This window comes from Protomyctophum bolini (assembly GCF_963924005.1).
Source record: "Protomyctophum bolini genome assembly, chromosome: 17".
In the NCBI taxonomy this organism is placed as follows: domain Eukaryota; kingdom Metazoa; phylum Chordata; class Actinopteri; order Myctophiformes; family Myctophidae; genus Protomyctophum; species Protomyctophum bolini.
This window is the reverse complement of record NC_137878.1, coordinates 37611556-37631201: the sequence shown is the minus strand read 5'-3', so window position 1 is coordinate 37631201 and position 19646 is coordinate 37611556. Positions and strand designations below refer to the sequence as shown.

At 43.0% G+C, this 19646-nt stretch overlaps 1 protein-coding gene across 1 annotated transcript; it reads left to right on the top strand.

Annotated features, from left to right (window-relative positions):
* Nucleotides 1–5741: 5741 nt before the first annotated feature.
* Nucleotides 5742–13604, top strand: LOC308331758 (5-hydroxytryptamine receptor 3A-like; the record flags this gene model as incomplete). Its single annotated transcript, XM_080787248.1, has 10 exons — nt 5742–6060; nt 6981–7129; nt 7364–7408; nt 8201–8310; nt 8694–8863; nt 9560–9714; nt 10306–10516; nt 11399–11545; nt 12310–12392; nt 13034–13604. The coding sequence occupies 10 exons, from the start codon at nt 5742–5744 to the stop codon at nt 13262–13264; spliced, it is 1620 nt and encodes a 539-aa protein (XP_080643374.1). The 3' UTR covers nt 13265–13604.
* Nucleotides 13605–19646: the final 6042 nt, after the last annotated feature.

Sequence of the window (19646 nt, the reverse complement as noted above, 5' to 3'; positions counted from 1 at the left end):
GAGGACGGGTGGGGTGTGCTTATGCTACCACCTAGCGAGCAATAATGGAGTTAAACTCTATATACTTTGTTGACCATGATTCCCGGGGTCTGTACTAGGCCCCCTCCATTTGCCCTCTTGACCAAAAAATGCTGACCTACAAGCTAACAATGGATGTTCATTGTTCACCATTTCAATAAATGTTTGCCCACTATGAAATGTCCAGAATAGGAATGTTGGGCTCACTTGGTTAACTCACATTAGAACTTTATATATTTTTATAGTTTTAGCAAAGTGTCCAAATTTGCAAATCTTCAGAACAGTTGAACAGTTTGAATTATGTGTTTTCATTAACCTGTTAATACCAGGAAAGTGTAATTTTACATCTTAACCACTTAGCTATTCCAAAATAGCGGATATACAAGCTCATAGCGTGTGACTTCTTGCCACGCTATGAGCTTGTAGATCTGCCATTTATTTATTTTTTAAAGATTTGTGCATTTTTATACAGGGCAGCTTGATGTGAAAAAGGTATATTATTCGTAAATCAAAGAGCTCTGTGAAAAAGTAACTTGCACTAACAAGTGATTAACAAAATAAGTTACTCCTTATGTCCTCTGGGATTTTAATGGTTTCTTTACAGACTCAGTGGAGTCCAGGCAGCAGGCTCAGATGAATTATCCAGACACAGCCAGACCTGTTTCAGTGAAACAGGAGGAACCTGAAGACCAGCCAGACCTCAGTAAGAGTGGCTAGAAATTACCCGATTTTATTTTTCTATTTGAAATCTGATAGCATCACACACTACAGGATAATGATCTCATCAGATCATCTTATACAGCACACAATACTTTAAGACAGGCTTAGGTGTTCCCTTTACCTTCTGCAAATATTATTACTAATATTCTCCACTAGGTCTCCACTTAATAAAGTCCTTATTCACTTGCTTCATTTCAGACCAGTGTGTGGAGTCCAGACTGCAGGTGCAGAAGAACTCTCCAGACTCAGCGATGGACATTTCTATCAAACAGGAGGAACCTGAAGACCACCCACAACTCGGTATGTATTTTCACTATAGGATAATCTTGGCACAAAAGATCATGAAAATTATGAATCCGGATATTATAGGACCACAATGGAAACAAGTCCCCAGGACCTTTTGTGTTATCCTTTTGGCCTAAATGTTTCACTGTACCTGCATGCTAACTAACACCCGTGGGACAAATTGTGAGTACTTTATATTTGAAATCGGAAATGTTTTACGTTAGAATTGTAAATGTAGCGATCGCGTAAAACAGGCTGCAGTTGCGCCATGACTCTCGTATGAGATACGAGAGTCATGAACCATGGCTATTTCAATTCATGCTTGATCATTTTGAACCTCCCAGTCACCATGGCAGGGCAGGCCGAGCGATACTCATGGATTTTATGGGACCGTACCTATGTTCCCTCAGCCCTATGTTCCCTCGGGTCCGCGTCAATATGCCGACGGTCCGATCGACAACCTACCTCAAACCCTCACCCTAACCCTAACCTCCCCCGGGGCAGACACCTAAACCTAACCACCCACCCTCTCCCGACCCCCAGCGCACCTCGGACCAATGCTCCTTCTGAGGGAACATAGGGCTGAGGGAACATAGGGCTGAGGGAACATAGGTATGACCCCGATTTTATGGCAATTCTTTGGTAGATTGGCTGAAATGTCGTCGTTGTCTCCACCAGGATCAGCTACCTATGGTGGCTCATTTCTGCCATGTGTGATGTCGTTGTAACAAATCTTGTGTCTACAGCTCAGCTAAAAAGAAAACAAGGACAACAGATCGCAATTGAACCATGGAGTCTGCCAGTGACGGACAGTAATGTGCAAATTCAAATTGTGGAGTGGATATTCGAGAAAAAAAAACCCTCAAAAGGATACAACAGAAAAGTGCTATTCATTCACATGGGACAATGTGCAGGTAAAGTGCTATTCATTCACATGGGACAATGTGCAGGTAAGAAAAAACACTAATAACTGTGAGACAGCACACAATAGAGGTGAGTGATAGCAAAATTAGAGTTAAAAACATAAACAATGATGAACAGAAATAGAGTATAGGCTATGCAAATGCATGCACGCACGCACACACACACACACACACACACACACACACACACACACACAGCCCTGTTATGTTGTAATACTTGTGTGTCTGTTTTAACTCAGCATGCTGCCTCCACCCCCTATCTGACTCATGTCATGAGAGAGAGAGAGAGAGAGAGAAAGAGAGAGACTGGACAGAGTGGGGGGGATATCGAACAGAGAGAGGGCACACACAACTGTCTGTCTTGTGACGGTGGCGGGTTTCTGCCTATACCAGTGACCACCCCGCTATAAGGCTGCATATTATAGAGAAACACACACACTTTCCCCCCTGTGTGTAATTCCCTGTGTTGTATCTCCCTCTGTAGCACGATGCAGCCCATTTTGGGGGCTTTTAGCTCCTGTTTATCTTTTGGTCTATTTGTGTAACAAACTGCCCTTTAATACTGGTACAGAGCCACTAAAGTATGATATATTGTCTCTGAGATCTCTCTGAGTATTAAGTAAAAGTATCCACACTTTTCCTGGGCTGTGTGTGCTCCAGTTCCTGTCGATTTTATCCAATGAAAGCCAATGAAACTGGTCAGATGACCAATGAAATCCAATGAAATCAACAGGAACTGGAGCACACACAGCCCAGGAAAAGTGTGGATAGACAATTGGAAATACTCTTTGTACTTTAATACAGTACTTGAGTAAGTGTACTCAGTTACATTTCACCACTGGCCCTCCTCTGTTGGACACCAGGGCTGGGATTCAATGCTGTTGATTTATGAACACACACAGTTACAGTTGCATGACTGTATCTTTGTTTTATCGTTGTTATGTGGCTTAGGGGAGAAAGAAATGCACGCACACACACACACACACACACACACACACACACACACACACACACACACACACACACACACACACACACACACACACAGACACACACACACACACACACACACACACACACACACACACTCGTACTGACACAAGCTACAATGCTTGTTCGTTTCATTTTCCTGCTCATCTTCACAGGTAAGACAAATAGTAGCCTATATATATTTGATGTAGAAACTAGAACATAATACATGCATGCCCTGTGACATTTACTATTTCTATTTAGCTTTAATGCACGCTAAAATGATTTCCAAAACGTAGTGATGTGACGATGTCTAATGCAGCTTTAGCTATTGAAAAATAGCAGATATACAAGCTCATAGCGCGGCACCAAGTGCCGCCACTGCCGCACTACGAGCTTTTAGGTCTGCTATTTTTGAAATATCGTGAAAATGTGGCGCAAATCTTTGAATATACATTCTCTTAACTCGAATCTTTGCTTCTGGGGTGTTCCCTGGACCAACATATTATCAGATAATTCTGGGGCTCCTTGACATGAAATAGTTTGAGAACCACTTAAATAGAAACATGGGTTTTTCAGAAAACTGTCGTGATTTAGAAGACAATTTGGAGAATCGTCCTCGGGTCTCAATGGGTTAACTGAGGGGTCATCGATATGACCGTATACTCGAACAAATGTGTCCGACGTGCCAAAGACTTGGTCTTGTAGGCAGGCACCTTTTTAGATTTTAGGTTTTACACACCTTTAGAATGTTCTTAATTTGATCATCATACCCAATTACTGAATGTCAAGAGTCCGGTTTTCTCCAGAATATGTATGACACCGATTTACTACGACACTATATGGCTCATATAGTGGTTCTCAAACGTTTTATTTGCAAGGACCTCCTGATATTAACTCTTAAAGTGTATAAATGAAACCATTTGTACACTCTCAGAGTTACAGACCTGTTGTGGTCATCTGTATGTGTTTCTGGTCATATGTTCTGTCCTTCTGGTATTGTTATTTCTTCCCCCTCTATACACCAAATCTCTTTGCTGAAAATAGCAGATCTACAAGGCGTGGGGACCTGCTGAAAATAGCAGAACTACAAGCTCACAACAACTCCCAACGCAAGGCACAGTGAGCTTGTAGATCTGCTACTTTGTTATATTATTTGGCAAATGTTTGACCAGTTTTTTATCTACAAAGATCACAATGCAAAGCAGCACATTGCATCGCTTTTTAGGCTTGTATATCGTCCATTTTGCATATTATTATTTTTGGTTGCACTTCTCCTACAAATGTTGCCCAAACCTCACAGACATCCGTACACATTATCGCTGCAGTAACAGATAATAATAATAATGGATTTCAATTTTATAGCGCTTTTATATGCACTACGTGCCTACTCAAAGCGATTTACAATGGTCCATTCATTCATACATTGTAATGTGATCCAGATGTATCAGTCCAGATGTGTTGTATTACATTGAAATGTGATTACTTCCAAAGCTTGCAGGCCCAGTATAGCAAAGGGGCTGCGATGTAAAGTAATATAGGTACAATTATACTCAAGTAGCCTACTTCTTCAGTCCATACATCTCAGAGGCAAAGATTATACTTTTACTCCACTACAATTATTTGAAAAGTTTAGTTGCTACCAGTTATTTTGATTATTATTACCAAATATACATTAACCACTTAAGCCCAATATAGGTTTGGGACAGGATCAATCCCCCCCCCATTGGGACAAAACCCTGCCTCCAACAGACCTGTCCCTGAATGCGTGGCTATGATCATACTACGGTGTTACACAAAAGCATCAAAGGTGGCAGATCTACAAGCTCGAAACGTTTTGAGCTTTTTATTTTTATTTGAATCCTGAAAAGGAACAGTTTTGGACATAATGAGGTTTCCTGCACACGACCATGTAAGCGACCATGTGATCATGTAAGACAGGTAACGCTATAGTCCAGAGCAGCAGAGTTCAAGCCTATAATCAATCTATTCTGCGGCTAATGTCAAAAGTTTATGGCAGCATTCATAGGTTACAAGTTCAGGCAAATAATACACAAAGGCTATTGATCGAGAGACGACATCATGGGTTTTCGGTCATACACAAATTCTTGGCAAACAGAAACACTGCCTAGTCAAATTAATATCAAATGAGAACTGTGGTCAAGTCAAGACACGTTTCCACAAAAACAGCTCTTGTGACCAGCTGCTCCGGATTGTGCCTCAAGCTCATTTGCATGTTTGATGAATTGAACAATTGGGTGGACCGGACCCTCTTGTAAACAAGTGTAGTGCTTAATTGGGTCGTCCACTCACAGTTAACAGTCTTTGTATTGAGTTGTGCCTGAAATGTACTGTAATTCTGCATGCAAACTGTTAATAAATATTTCAGTCAATCAATCAATGCAAGTCCAGTGGCCGGCCCATGACTCTGGAATACAGTGTATACAGGGGAAAAGGACAGGTAATATATAGATCCATGGGGAACTCAGTAAAATGTGGTTTATTGACCTTAAATGCATTAAAACCTGGAAAGCATGTGTCACTTTAACCATTGTGTTATACTTTGGCTGTTCAAAAATAGCAGATCTACAAGCTCATAATGATTTGTGCAAATCTTATATACCGAACATTTTTGCTTCTGGGGGTCACAGGAACAAAATTAAGCACCTATACATAATACTCAATCAATCCAAGATATGTGCGCATACTCTGAGCATTCATGTTTGGCTCTTTTGGTCAAGCATGCAACGTATGCACCTACTAAACCAAATGTTCCTGGTGCCAGGCTCAGCAGATTCAGGAACGGCAGCACCCATGCCAACCGTAATGCCAACCCAGAAGCCATCCGATGACCTGAAGCCAACCCAGAACCCATCCGATGACCTGATGCCAACCCAGAAGCCATCCGATGACCTGATGCCAACCCAGAAGCCATCCGATGACCTGATGCCAACCCAGAAGCCATCCGATGACCTGATGCCAACCCAGAAGCCATCCGATGACCTGATGCCAACCCAGAAGCCATCCGATGACCTGATGCCAACCCAGAAGCCATCCCATGACCTGATGCCAACCCAGAAGCCATCCGATGACCTGATGCCAACCCAGAAGCCATCCGATGACCAGGATTCAGCTGCAAGAAAAGGTGTGTAGAATTGTGTTCAATGACAGTCAACAGGAATGTGTAGTCCTGCAATGGCTTGTGCATTCCAAACTCATTCAGGGGTCATCGATATGTCCATAAATGTGTCCATGTCAAAGACTTGGTCTTGACCGTTGGTTTTCTTTTTTTACACACCATTATAATGTTCTTATTTTGACCATAAGACCCAATTACAGAATTTCAAGTCTCTCCGGACACTATTCAGGCCCGCTTTTGCAGGCCGAACAGTTGCAATATTAGAAGTGCAACTGTGCATGTGCATAGACATATAGGCACGAGACTGTATTATCTCGTGCCTATGACTTTAACGCCTGCACTTTAATGGATGTGTGCACCTTTGTACTCTGGTATCCGCTATGTGAACTGTTTGTTTGTTTGTACTGTTTCATTCATTGTTTAATGTACTGTCTACGCTGCAACCCAATTTGCCCTTCGGGGACACTAAATAAACTTGAACCTTGAACTACTGTAGAGAGTTCAGATGTTCTCTCCAGATGTTGCTGTAATGCAGGGGCCGGTGCCCACACTTTTTGACTTGGGAGCTACTTTCAACAAGATCTACCCACTGAAAACATTATAAAGAATGATGCTTTATGTCCACAATAATTTTGAGTTGTAAGTCTTTTAGGTTGTATTTACATTTGCACTGTGGCAGCGCTTCGATACGTCATCAGTATCGCGTTGATCCCGCCTCTAGCGGCCTTATACGGCCGCATGTCTCTCTCCGGTCAGGAATGGTTGGGAGTGCATCGTCTCTGCCCGAGAGGGACCAGATGGGAGCAGGAGGGGGGAAACTCACTGCTGCCACCAGCTGGCGGAGTCGGGTATACCATCTAGTAGTGGCTCCAATCGAAATGGACTATCTTCCTAAATGAAGAATCTTTTGTTCTGCTCGGTTTCAGGTAAACAGGTGTGTAGTTACCATGACGTAGTGGTCCACCTGGACCTGAGGGCAGACAACAGGCTGTACACGGCAACACGGCCCGTTTTGAACCACACCAAAATCACAGAGGTTACCATGGATGTGTCGCTCAATGCTATTTTAGACGTGGTAAGTCGAAAAGTCGTCTTTTCAATAAAAAGTAGTACCCACCATTTTCTTTTTACTTCAGTAGACGTATCAATATCATATCGTAGAAATAACTAAATGTATGGTATACAACATTTACATCATGACATGCCCCAAAATGGGACACCATTGTTGTTTGCATCTACTTAAACATACTTTTCAGATATTTTCAGATATGAGGTATTGTAATTGTCGTCTGTGTATGCTTACTCATAGATTGAGAAAGACCTGAAATTCATCTCAAACATGTGGATTTCAATGGTGAGTTCTGATTTGTAGGGTGGAAATCTTGTATTTGCAAGACTTGTAAGCTGTCAGAAACTAGATTTAACAACTGAAATACATGCAATTTACAATTTGTTCAAGTACAATTACAAGAATACATACATTTATGTTACATTTACAACATCATTTTGGCGTGGAGCAGGGGATGCGTACACTCTTCCGACCATTGTTTTCCGACATGCGTAAAACGACCGGATTAAGGTTGGCGACCATGCGTTAAGGTTGGCGACCGGATTAAGGTTGGCGAACATGCGTTAAGGTTGGCGACCATGTGTTAAGGTTGGCGACCGGATTAAGGTTGGCGAACATGCGTTAAGGTTGGCGACCATGCGTTAAGGTTGGCGACCATGTGTTAAGGTTAGCGACTGGATTAAGGTTGGCGAACATGCGTTAAGGTTGGCGACCATGTGTTAAGGTTGGCGACCGGATTAAGGTTGGTGAACATGCGCTGCTCTGTGCTTGCGGTTATCGTTATAGGTTATGGGTTTGAGGTAGGTTGGTGGAATGGTTATTGTGAGAAAATACCAGTAAATGAGTAGATATATAAACACTTTAATTGGAAAAAGCTACACCCTGGTGATTCTATCCTGATTCACTAAGCTGTCAACGGACTCAGCATTCGTGTCGCCAAAAGAAAGGGCGTTCCACAGTAAAGAGCAGTCATTTACACGCTATTTACAAACGGCTTATTAGTGAATCAGGACCGTAATATGACATGTAAAATAATTAGACTTGATTGATTTGTTTGTAATTTTCCTTCCACTGTAGACATGGGAGAATGAGCACATATCCTGGGATCCCTCTGAGTTCTGTGGAATTGAATTCATTACTGTACCCACTGAATGGCTGTGGAAGCCTGACCTCATCATCGAAGAGAGGTGTGTGCACACACACACACACACACACACACACACACACACACACACACACACACACACACACACACACACACACACACACACACACATACGTACATAGAGATAGAGAGATATGATGCAGCACCAGTTGTTCAACTTTTCATGCTATGAATGCATAATATAACGTGTATTTGGATACCAGCACAGCAGTGCTAACTGAGGCATTAACATGTCAATATTGCCACCATGGAGGAGGAGCACAAACAACTATTCGGATAGTAATGGCAAGCTTCAAATGCTAATTTGAAGTCTCATGTGAGGGCCAATGCAGACAGTATAAGAACTAGGCCTTGTGTGTGTGTGTGTGTGTGTGTGTGTGTGTGTGTGTGTGTGTGTGTGTCCAGGTTAGAGATGGATAAGGTTGTTCCTAGCCCCTACGTGACCGTCCACTGCAACGGGACAGTCTTCGCTCTGAATAAAGAAGTGGTCGTCAGCACCTGTATGATGAACGTCTACAAGTTCCCCTTCGACACTCAGTCCTGCGACCTCACGTTTGCCTCCGGGATATATGATCGTGAGGGAGCCCTGCACCGTTTGTGTTTGAATGTACTGTATGTGTATTTGTGTGTGTGTGTGTGTGTGTGTGTGTGTGTGCATGTGCGTGTGCGTGCGTGTTGATTTTGTCCACTAAAGCTATGACAATTCGAATGTTCGTCGACTACCTTTTTTCACTGACAGTTACGATGACTAAAACTAAGACTACATATATTGTCTATTTCGTCAACAAAATAAACGTACGGGGTCACGGCACCAATGTAACGCCCGGGATTCGAACCCGGGTCTCCTGTGTGGAAATCCAACATTTTAGGGACAATTCATACTGCTATATTTTAGAGCCGAATATAAGTTGGTTCTGTAGAGACTACAATGTGACGTCATTCGAGGTTCGGGGAGAGCCAAAATCGTTCCGGCACTACAGCAGTATGTCCTCATTCATTCAGAGTTTAATTTGTCGGCCATGAAGCCAAGGAACCACCGGGAGTTTTGAAGAGACACTAAGACGACTTCCAAATACTTGTATAGCTGGGAGGTGAGCTAGGATAAATGAAGTGGCTGCAGTGTTGTTGTCACTCAGACCGGCATCCGGGCACTTTTTCAGGCAGTTCATGGAACTGCTGCATGTCTTGTCCTCTCCTCTTGTCCTCATCTAGCCTAATTGTTTTGGTGTCTGAATAACCTCAGTGCTTTCTCTCTCCCGTTCCTTTACCAGCTGAGGAATTGCAGCTCAAAGCAGCCTTTGACCTCGCTCTCACCCGTTACTTTTCCGTGATGATGATTAGGAACGAGTATGATTGGATGTTTCAGAACTTTTCCTACGTCGAAATCAACGCGTCGGACTTCAGGCCAAATCGCATTGTCTACACTGTAGGTATTGTTCCTACAGGCCAGGCCAGGGGTCTTCAACGTTTCTCATCAGGCCAGTACACCCCTTAGCTGAGAGATAGATGAAGCAGGGACCCCCCCCCCCCCCCCATATTCTATACAATTATTGTGTTGCAGATTTAAGTTTTTCATACATTTCATAGACCTGTTTGACAGCACTGTGTTGGATTCATGCTAATGTGTATTTGCAGACATTTAACCACTTTAACCCTCAATACTTTTGCAATAAACCTGACCTTATACTCCTTGGGCTATTCTTTTTACAGCAAGCCTCTTTGCCGAAAATAGCAGAAAGTTCACAAAGCCCTGCAGCGCTTTTTTTTTTGGCTAAAGTTCTCCTCGGAATAGGGTTCAAGTGGTTAATGTAAAAGACAAATATGAATATCCTATCACATAAAGATTTGGCAGGCCTCCTGTAGTAACTCTGAGGACTCCATAGGGGTCCCGGCCGGGCCCCCCTGTTGAAGACCCCCCGGGCTAGGGTGTTTTGTCTACATCTTAATGCAAGCTGTTCCAGTTGCAATTTCTGAACCGTCTCTCTAGGCTGACCCTCTGACATCCCCCTCCATGCAGGTCACCATGAACAGGAAGGCCGTCCTCTACATCGTCAACTTCCTGCTGCCCGTCTTGTGCTTCCTGTGTCTGGACATGGCGTCCTTCCTGATCTCGGACGGCGGCGGAGAGAAGCTGAGCTTCAAGGTCACCGTGCTGCTGGCGGTCACCGTTCTACAGCTCATTCTCAACGACATCCTGCCCGCCACGTCCAACAGGATGCCCCTCATTGGTAACGTGTAGCTCCGCCTCCATATAGCGTTGTTACTTTTGAGCCCGTGGCGTGCACCTCCCGGTAGAGCCTCTCATCTGTAGTAAGAAAAATCACACCCGTGTGAACTGAGTGGTGCAGTCCCCCCCCACCCCCCATCTCTCTCTCTCTAGCTCTCTCTCTCATTAGCAGGCAACATTCCAGCACTATCTCTCTCTCTGTTTCTGGCGCCCCCTACTGGTACCCTATAGTCATATACTCGTGCTCATGGGCATGGCCAGTTTGGCCACATAGGTGAACATGGACATGCCACATACATACATAGGTGTACACGGTCATTGCTGGTTAAAAAATAAAAATAAAATAAAAAAATACACAATGGACTTCTTGTGCTTAGAAGCATTGAGCATGAATTGGACCCCAATGGAAACAAGCCATAGTTTGTTTTTTCTTGGGTTATACTTATACATCCTTTTAGCTTTCCTGTGCTCTTTTTGGCAAACTGTCAATCAATCAATCATTCCTTATAGCAATCATCGTACCACTGTAGCATTTGTTCAGCAGGGAACATAACCTTTGGGGTCAGCCAGCCCAGCCCAGGATGAGATGTTATAATCTTTGCATCATTCGTATACACAATATAATAATCTATTTAGATGTCACGGTTGGTTACATGAATCAACACCTTGTGTCCTGCCCACAGCGATGTACTGCTTTAGTTACATGAATCAACAACTTGTGTCCTGCCCACAGCGATGCACTGCTTTAGTTACATGAATCAACAACTTGTGTCCTGCCCACAGCGATGCACTGCTTTAGTTACATGAATCAACAACTTGTGTCCTGCCCACAGCGATGCACTGCTTTAGTTACATGAATCAACAACTTGTGTCCTGCCCACAGCGATGTACTGCTTTGGGAGTTTTTCTCTGATGCTGCTGAGTCTGTTGGAGACACTGCTTGTGACGTATCTGCTGGAAAAAGACTCCCAGAAGACGGAGACCGTGGACAAAGACCTCAACCTGAAGGAGGACAAGACCACAGGCAGAGGTGAGACATTGTTTACAACAGTGGTTCAACTTGTTCCAGAGGTGAGACATTGTTTACAACAGTGGTTCAACTGGTTCCCAAAACGTTTTAGCTCACGACTGAGGAAGGTCGAAGGACCGAAATGTTGCATTTATTTGGTCATTACATAAAAAAGCTCTTGAACCAGCGAGTGGCAGTGTGCAGGTCTCCCTCTTTCTCCTATGTGTGTCTGCAGTCTGCTGCTCTTTCTCCTGTGTGTCTGCTGCTCTTTCTCCTGTGTGTGTCTGCAGTCTGCTGCTCTTTCTCCTGTGTGTCTGCAGTCTGCTGCTCTTTCTCCTGTGTCTGCAGTCTGCTGATTTCTCGGCGACGCACCTGCTGTTATTAGTAAGTCGAGTGTGCGGAAGTCTTCTCTTCAATAGCTCACGACCCAAAAGTGAAATTAGAGTTTGCCCGGGCCGGGACCCAGACTAGTGAAAATAGCACATCTACTACAGGCTCACAACGCGTCGCCTTGTGCCACACTGAGCTTGTATTTTCACTACTACTTAGCCTATACTTGTTTTTTTCTTTCAATAAAACACACAAAGACAATAGATAAACATCACATATGTTTCCAGATATCGTCTTATATGAATAATTATACACAAAAAGTATATTTTTGGTAAAATAAATGAATAAATAAAAATAAATAGCATTGGACACTCGCACTTCTGAATGTTAAGCACTTCGGAAAGGTCCTCTATGAATTAAGATTATTATTATTATGTGTAATTTGCTCATTTCAGAGAAGAGATGGTTTTACAACGATGTCCCTGATGGTGGTGATGAGAGAGAGACAACGCACAACAAGCTACAGAGTATGGAAGAGGTTAGCGTCACAAGCTACAGAGTATGGAAAATGAAAAGGAAAGGTACTATGTTTACCCAGGGTAACTAACTGGACTAAGCTCAAGAACTTGTTTACAGCCAGGCCCTGCTCATAGAACATTTCATGGTAGAGGTTCAATGCCTTGTCCAAGCTAGGGCACTTCAGCAGTGGTAATTATAACGTGCCGTGCCAAGGTTAGCGTCACAAGCTACAGAGTATGGAAGAGGTTAGCGTCGTGTCACCATTATACATGCATCTCTAGTGCACTGGTTCTCATCCTTTGGGTCGGGACCCCCAAATAACAGTCAGTGAAGTGACAATTTATAGTCATTTAAGGCCTTTGTATATATAAAAAAAGCCTACTGCCTCGAAAGTAACCGATATATACTGTAAACATTGGCCAAGTTGTATAATAATAATGATATAAGAAAGTGGCAACAGTTTTGAAAATAGCACTGGTGCAGCGAGCTGGTAGATCGGCTATTTTCCCAATATTTATCTGAAGAAAACTAAACAAATAAGTGTCCTTATTAGCATAATTGTTGGTCCAAAAAAAATCGAATGTCAAATATACCACGCTTAGACAAGTCACCGTCCACTTAATAAACACTAATTATAAACAATCTAATGTGTGTTTCTAGGACAACAATCTCAAAGGGGAATCTCATGGTTTCCAGGTGATCCTGGACGAGTTGAGAGACCTGGAGAAGAACCTGCGTGTGTTCTTTATGAGTAAAGAAGCTGGGGGCAGGCCTGCAGGTTACTGGACCCAAATGGCCACCAGAATCAACAAAGCCTTCTTCATTGTCTACGTGACAACGGTCGTCGTGTTTCTGATCGCCATCTTTAGTGCATGGAGTCCTGAATACTAAATCAACACAAGCTGCAGCAGCTAGTCTATTGCTTATTTGATCGTTATTTGTGAATGTTGAACACTGAGTCTTGAGTGACTGCTCATAGTATTTAGAGTACTCCTAGTCGACATCTGGCTTTTGAAATTACATCATAGGGCAGCCAAGTCTATGGACTTGTAATGTTTGTTTAGAACACTTTAAACAAACGTTACCAGGTGCCTGCACTCACTTAAGTTCACACACACACACACACACACACACACACACACACACACACACACACAAGTGTGATTTTTCCTATCATGCAGCCACTTTACGTCTCTTTACTGTGGTAGCAAATGTCTGCTTCTGTGTACTGTAGGCCTGTAGACTTTTAAAATAAAATAATACTAATGGTGGCAGTATTGACATGGTAATGCTTCAGTTAGCACTGAAAGGGTTCATGAGCAGCAATTGAGCCTAAAGACACCATTTGAATAGCATTGAACTCTATATACCTCGACTGAGTGTAAGTCAAGGGGCCAGCTATGCACTCCAATGTTGAAGTGCTGCCTGGGCCCTAGTGGTAAGAGGAAGGACTGCAGCCGGACCCGTGGATTCTTGACGAGGAAACCCCGTGCAACCGAGCGCCCAATGTTAAAGCCCAGCTGCACTTCCGCATTTGGACACCAACATTTGGCTTTGCGCCAGTTCAGTCTCTATCCTTTTAATACTCTATGGTGTAAGTGTGAAGCAGTGTGTACTACAGGTGTGATCTTCATTACCATAGATGGAATGTGGTTTAAACCCAGAGACAATGTTTTGGTCTTCATCCATGCCTTAACGTTGATATGCTACGGCCAATGTGATTATTATTTGTTGAATCCGTTTGGAACCTCTATATCTACACTGCTACGCTTTAGCTCCGAGGTGCAGAGGTTCCGAAAAAAAGCTATCCCTGCGCTGGTAGAAATGGAGTCTAGGCTGGGTAGAGCCGGTCGACAAGTAGATTATACCCCCTTTGCAGTATTTATTTCAAAAAGTAAAAGTATCAGAACCAAGATACAGTTGATAAACTTAAGGCACCTAACATTTTCACTGAGGCATCAAACAACCATGTACAAATCTACATTTTTATTTAAGCCTGATTTAACCTTGAGTACGGCCGGTATCAATGTTCCCTGTGAGCATGTTTTTCACACACACACACACACACACACACACATTTCGATTTCTTTATTTGAATCCACAAATTACAATTAATTTTACAAGGAAACAAATATAACGGGGTTGACAGTTCATGTTCACTTAAGGATACACATGGCACCTCCTTCTCCACACAGACAAACTGCCTATAACAGACGAGACAGAACAGTATTTGGCAAGTTGTTTGGCTTTGCTTTTTGTCATGCCAGCTATTCTTAGGCCACTCATGGTCAGTTTATGCACATGGCCCAGGCTTCCGAATATCAGTATGGCAAATCTACAGCGATACCCCAAGTTTGTTATGCTTCCAAGTAATGGTTGATACTTAGAATATTTATATTGGAATGCCTGGTCCATGTACAAATCTCACACACACACACACACACACACACACACACACACAAAGTAAAGATACAGGCCTAGTTCTTACTGTCTGCACTCTGCATATTGGCCCTCACATGAGACTTCAAATTAGCATTTGAAGCTTGCCATTAGCCTACTATCCAAATAGTTGCTTGTGCTCCTCCTCCATGGTGGCAATATTGACATGTTAATGCCTCAGTTAGCACTGCATTTTGAGCCATTTTGAATAGCATTGAACTCTACCTGGACTGAGTGTGTGAAGTACTGTGTAGCCTACAGGTGTGACCTTCATTACCAGATGGAATGTGGTTTCACCCGTGAAAACGTTTTGGGAGTCTCACACATCCAAGCCTTTAATGTTGATATACTACAGCCGTATGATTATTTTATTTGTTGGATTTGTTATTGCCATGTCATTCTGTAACATATTTTTTTCAACCACAGGTGAACAGGCGAAAGGGCCTTTCTGAGTGGAGTTTGCATGTTCTCCCCGTGTCCCCTAGGGTAGGTACGCTCACATGTTCTCCCTGTGTCCCCTAGGGTAGGTACGCAGCGCTCACATGTTCTCCCCGTGTCCCCTAGGGTAGGTACGCTCACATGTTCTCCCTGTGTCCCCTAGGGTAGGTACGCTCACATGTTCTCCCTGTGTCCCCTAGGGTATGTACGCTCACATGTTCTCCCTGTGTCCCCTAGGCCTAGGGTAGGTACGCTCACATGTTCTCCCAGTGTGTCCTAGGGTAGGTACGCTCGCATGTTCTCCCTGTGTCCCCTAGGGTAGGTACGCTCACAAAAACATGCCGTAATCCTGATATCTCACTTGACAGCATGCATGTTCAGCTGCAGTCGGTCAGGGCGATATCAACAATTAAATTCAATGGATTGCTCAGCAGCAGTGGCAACATTTAAAATACACATTATAATATAACAAGCACTGCGTTTTTGCATTGTTTTAATCTCTCTTTGCCTCTCACATAGGCTACTACTACTGGTCTAACACACACACACACACACAAAATAATTATAGCACACACAAGGGAATCACAGATTTGAAAACTTTATTGAAAGAAAAACATTTAGCATATTTACAGAACATGAACACTATGAACATCAAAACATTTGCCAATAACTGCAACTAAATGTTTTGTCCCCCAGTGTGAGTCATCATGTGTGACATTAGATGACCTCTTTGACTACAGCCTTTTCCACAAACAGTACATACAAAGGGCTTTTCCCCTGTGTGAGTCCTCATGTGTGATTTTAGATAATCCATTTTACCAAAGCCTTTGCTGCAAACTGTACAAGTAAATGGCTTTTCCCCTGTATGGGTTCTCATGTGCACCTTTAGACCTGCCATGCGACTACAGCCTTTGCCACAAACTGTACAACTAAAGTGCCTTTCCCCTGTATGAGTCCTCATATGTGACATTAGATGACCTTGTTGACTATAGCCTTTTCCACAAACTTTACACTCAAAGGGTTTTTCTCCTGTGTGAGTCCTCATATGTATTTTTAGATTGCATGTTCTAACAAAGCCTTTGTCACACAATGAACAAGTAAAGGACCTTTCTGCTGTATGAGTCGTCGTGTGTGACACCCTTTGTCCTTCCACATTTTGTGTCTTGGGTGATGCCAGTTTGTTTAAAGCTGACTGATCATCCCTGCTCAACTCCCACTCATCACTGTCTTCAGTATCAGATTCAGAACAATGCGAAGAGATAATCTGGTCGTCACTAGTTGGTTGTGATTTTCCGCAGTCCTCGGAATCACCTGTCATGTGTTCAGTTGACGCGCTGGCTACCGTCTCTCCGTTTTCAACGTCATCCCCAATTGTCACCGCTAGTATTATCAAGCCTTCCTCTTGTGTGAGAAGTTTCTCCACTCGCTCCTCTTTAATACGAGGAGGCTCTGGTTCTCCTTTAACCACAATGGAGTTCCTCCCCTGATTTTGCAGGATGTCTAGGCAAAAGATAAAATGGGACGAAAAATATGAATATACTTGAAATATTGTTATGTACCATATATACAGTATACACAACATAATTGTTTGTGGATGTATCAAACACAAACATTTTGATAAATAAAGTATTATAGTGTAGTTCATATCAGCTACGTTGTGCTGTTTACATCACAATACAACGGTCAGCCGTGCATATTTTGTCCTTTCTATACTTTGGAGAAACTATAAAAGGTTATTGAGCATTCTGCAAAAAACACCACAATGGAACATTACAACCACAATGGGATAGGGTTACTCTAAAATACAGTCAAAAATGTAAACTTGACTCTGACACTCATTCGCTACCAACCTGCTCTGTGTGAGTTGATGTTCTCCTTCAACGCCATATCCAGTAGTCTGCTTTTGCGGTAGATCTCTTGTCTCAGGCAGAAAGCTTCGTCCTCATACTCTGATAGCATTCTTCCAACGGTCACACAGATGTCTTCAGCTGCTGCAGATAGTCGCCCATTGACCAAGGACATCAGCGACTGTAGGAAGGCCATTTCTCAAAGCTATAGCTCTGTGTGTCCTTGTGACAAATAGACCAACACGACAAGAGAGAGGTTCAGTTCTTAACAACTTGCAGAGATCAATGTGTGACATCGAACAAAACATAGCACTGTTAAATACTCACAGAGGGTGTATGATGGTCCAATCAGAGAAGAGTTGGTGTGTGTGTGTGTGTGTGGGGGGGGGGGGTACAGACCAATAATAGACAGAATCTGAACAATGGTTGCTTAAGTGCCCCCACTTAACCATTCAAGTACCAGCTCTAGTCTTAACAGAAATCCACTCCTTCTCATACCAAGTATAGGCTACAAATACTTAACTTTTCAGCTCTATTTAAAAAAATAAATAAAGATGCATGTATTTATATTTGGTATAACTGCAGATCAAAAAATATTAAATTGTACAATAATAACAATATACCAAGCCTTAATGTTAAATAGGCCACTGGTTCTCAAAGTGAGCTGTGGGGAGTCCAGGGTTCTGTGGGGAGTCCAGGGTTCCGTGGGGAGTCCAGGGTTCTGTGGGGAGTCCAGGGTTCTGTGGGGAGTCCAGGGTTCCGTGGGGAGTCCAGGGTTCCAGGGGAAATGAGAAACAGTGTATAGACTTGAGCCATATTTTTATTCGCTATTCAAAAACAGCTGATATACGAGCTCACACCATGTTCAATTGTGAGTGTGTGTATAGATCTACTCTTTTCCACAGAAAAACAATGACAATGGGTGGACAAATCTAATCTAATGGGGAAAGCCTACCTGGCAATGCTATAGCTCTGTGTGTCCTTGTGACAAATAGACCAACAATAAGAGAAGAGAGACGTTCAGTTCTTAACTTGCAGAGATGGAACGTTTGTGTCGTCGAACAAAACATGGCACTGTTAAATGCTCACATAGTGTGTGTGTATAGTATTGTTGTATTGTATTGTATGTACATTTATTGCATATGCCCAGGCCCCATGGCCTACTAAAACTCTATTTAGATGACAGATCTGCTCCAGCCAGACTTTGGACACTAGATGGCGGTGTCTACTTTGCTTGATCTTTCTCAGCTCATCTTCTTGAGCAAGGATGCCGCAGGTCAAATGTTGACCCTCACCCAACCCATGCTCAGTGGTGGAAATTAACTAAGTACAAGTATGGGGCTCAAGTCAAGTGCTGCATGTAGTACAATTTGAAATACTTTTACTGTACTGGAGTATTTTCACTTTTCAATACTTTTACTTCTTCTTCTTTCGTGTGTCATCATCAGATGTCGAGCTCAGTATAGCGTGTGCAGCCATGTGCCCTCGTCTCAGGTCCCACATGGAATAGGCCGCCCCAGTGGTAAGTAATCTACGGTATATGTAATTTTCTAAATACATGTAAAAAGTACAATCATTTGGATCCGAGACGTAGTGGAGTAGAAGTAAAAGTATATTGGGAATTGGAAATACTCAAGTTAAGTACAGTACTTAAAGTAAAGGTACTTAGTTATACTTTAACACTGAAAGCGATCTCCCTCACGCTGACCCGAGAGGTCGTCAGCGTCAGCTCACGGTTACAGCGAAAGAGGCTTTATACTAAGACTGTGACCAAGTAACAGCCAAGATAGGGTCTAATGAGCTATTTAAGTAGGATAATCGCAGTTGAACTGAAAGATCCTTTTCTTCTGAGATTTCCAGTGAAGATTATCGACAACACAGAGGTGTCGTGCTTCAGACTACAGATTCAGCTCCCAATGGGAGTATAGGTGAAAAAAAACAATGGATTAACCACTTAAATAAACCTTCTTGGTTTTCGAGCAGTGGTCCTCGACTCCTCGTGGGAGTAAATGGTGCATTTATATAGTGCCTTTATCCAAGGAGATGTGCATTACATTCACCCATTCACACACTCACACACTCACACGCCATACACATGGAGGTGGAACCCATGCGAGGCACCAACCTGCACATCGGGAGCAATTATGGGTTCAGTGTCAAGGACACTTCGACACTATAACTCCGGGGGAGTCCGGAATCGAACCGGTAACCTCACGGTTCTCTTCCAGAGTCCCAGCTGCTCTACCGGCCACTCTACCCCTGAGCCACTGCCGCCATTGTAGATCTCTATACGTTTGCCTATCTCTCCAATGGTAACACATCTATACAGCATTATGGACAAAATCTTAATCTAGCGATAACAAAATATTCTAAGTATTGGGTCCAAGAGGCTAAGGGCTGTATTTTGCGTGTCTTAAGTACCAGGTCTTATTCCCTAACTTGAGTAAACGAAAGACCTGGAGGCGTGATCAATGCTCTTTGGCCACTCAGAATAGCCAAATGGCATTGCTCACGCCTCCAGGTCTTTAGTTTACTCAAGTTAGGGAATA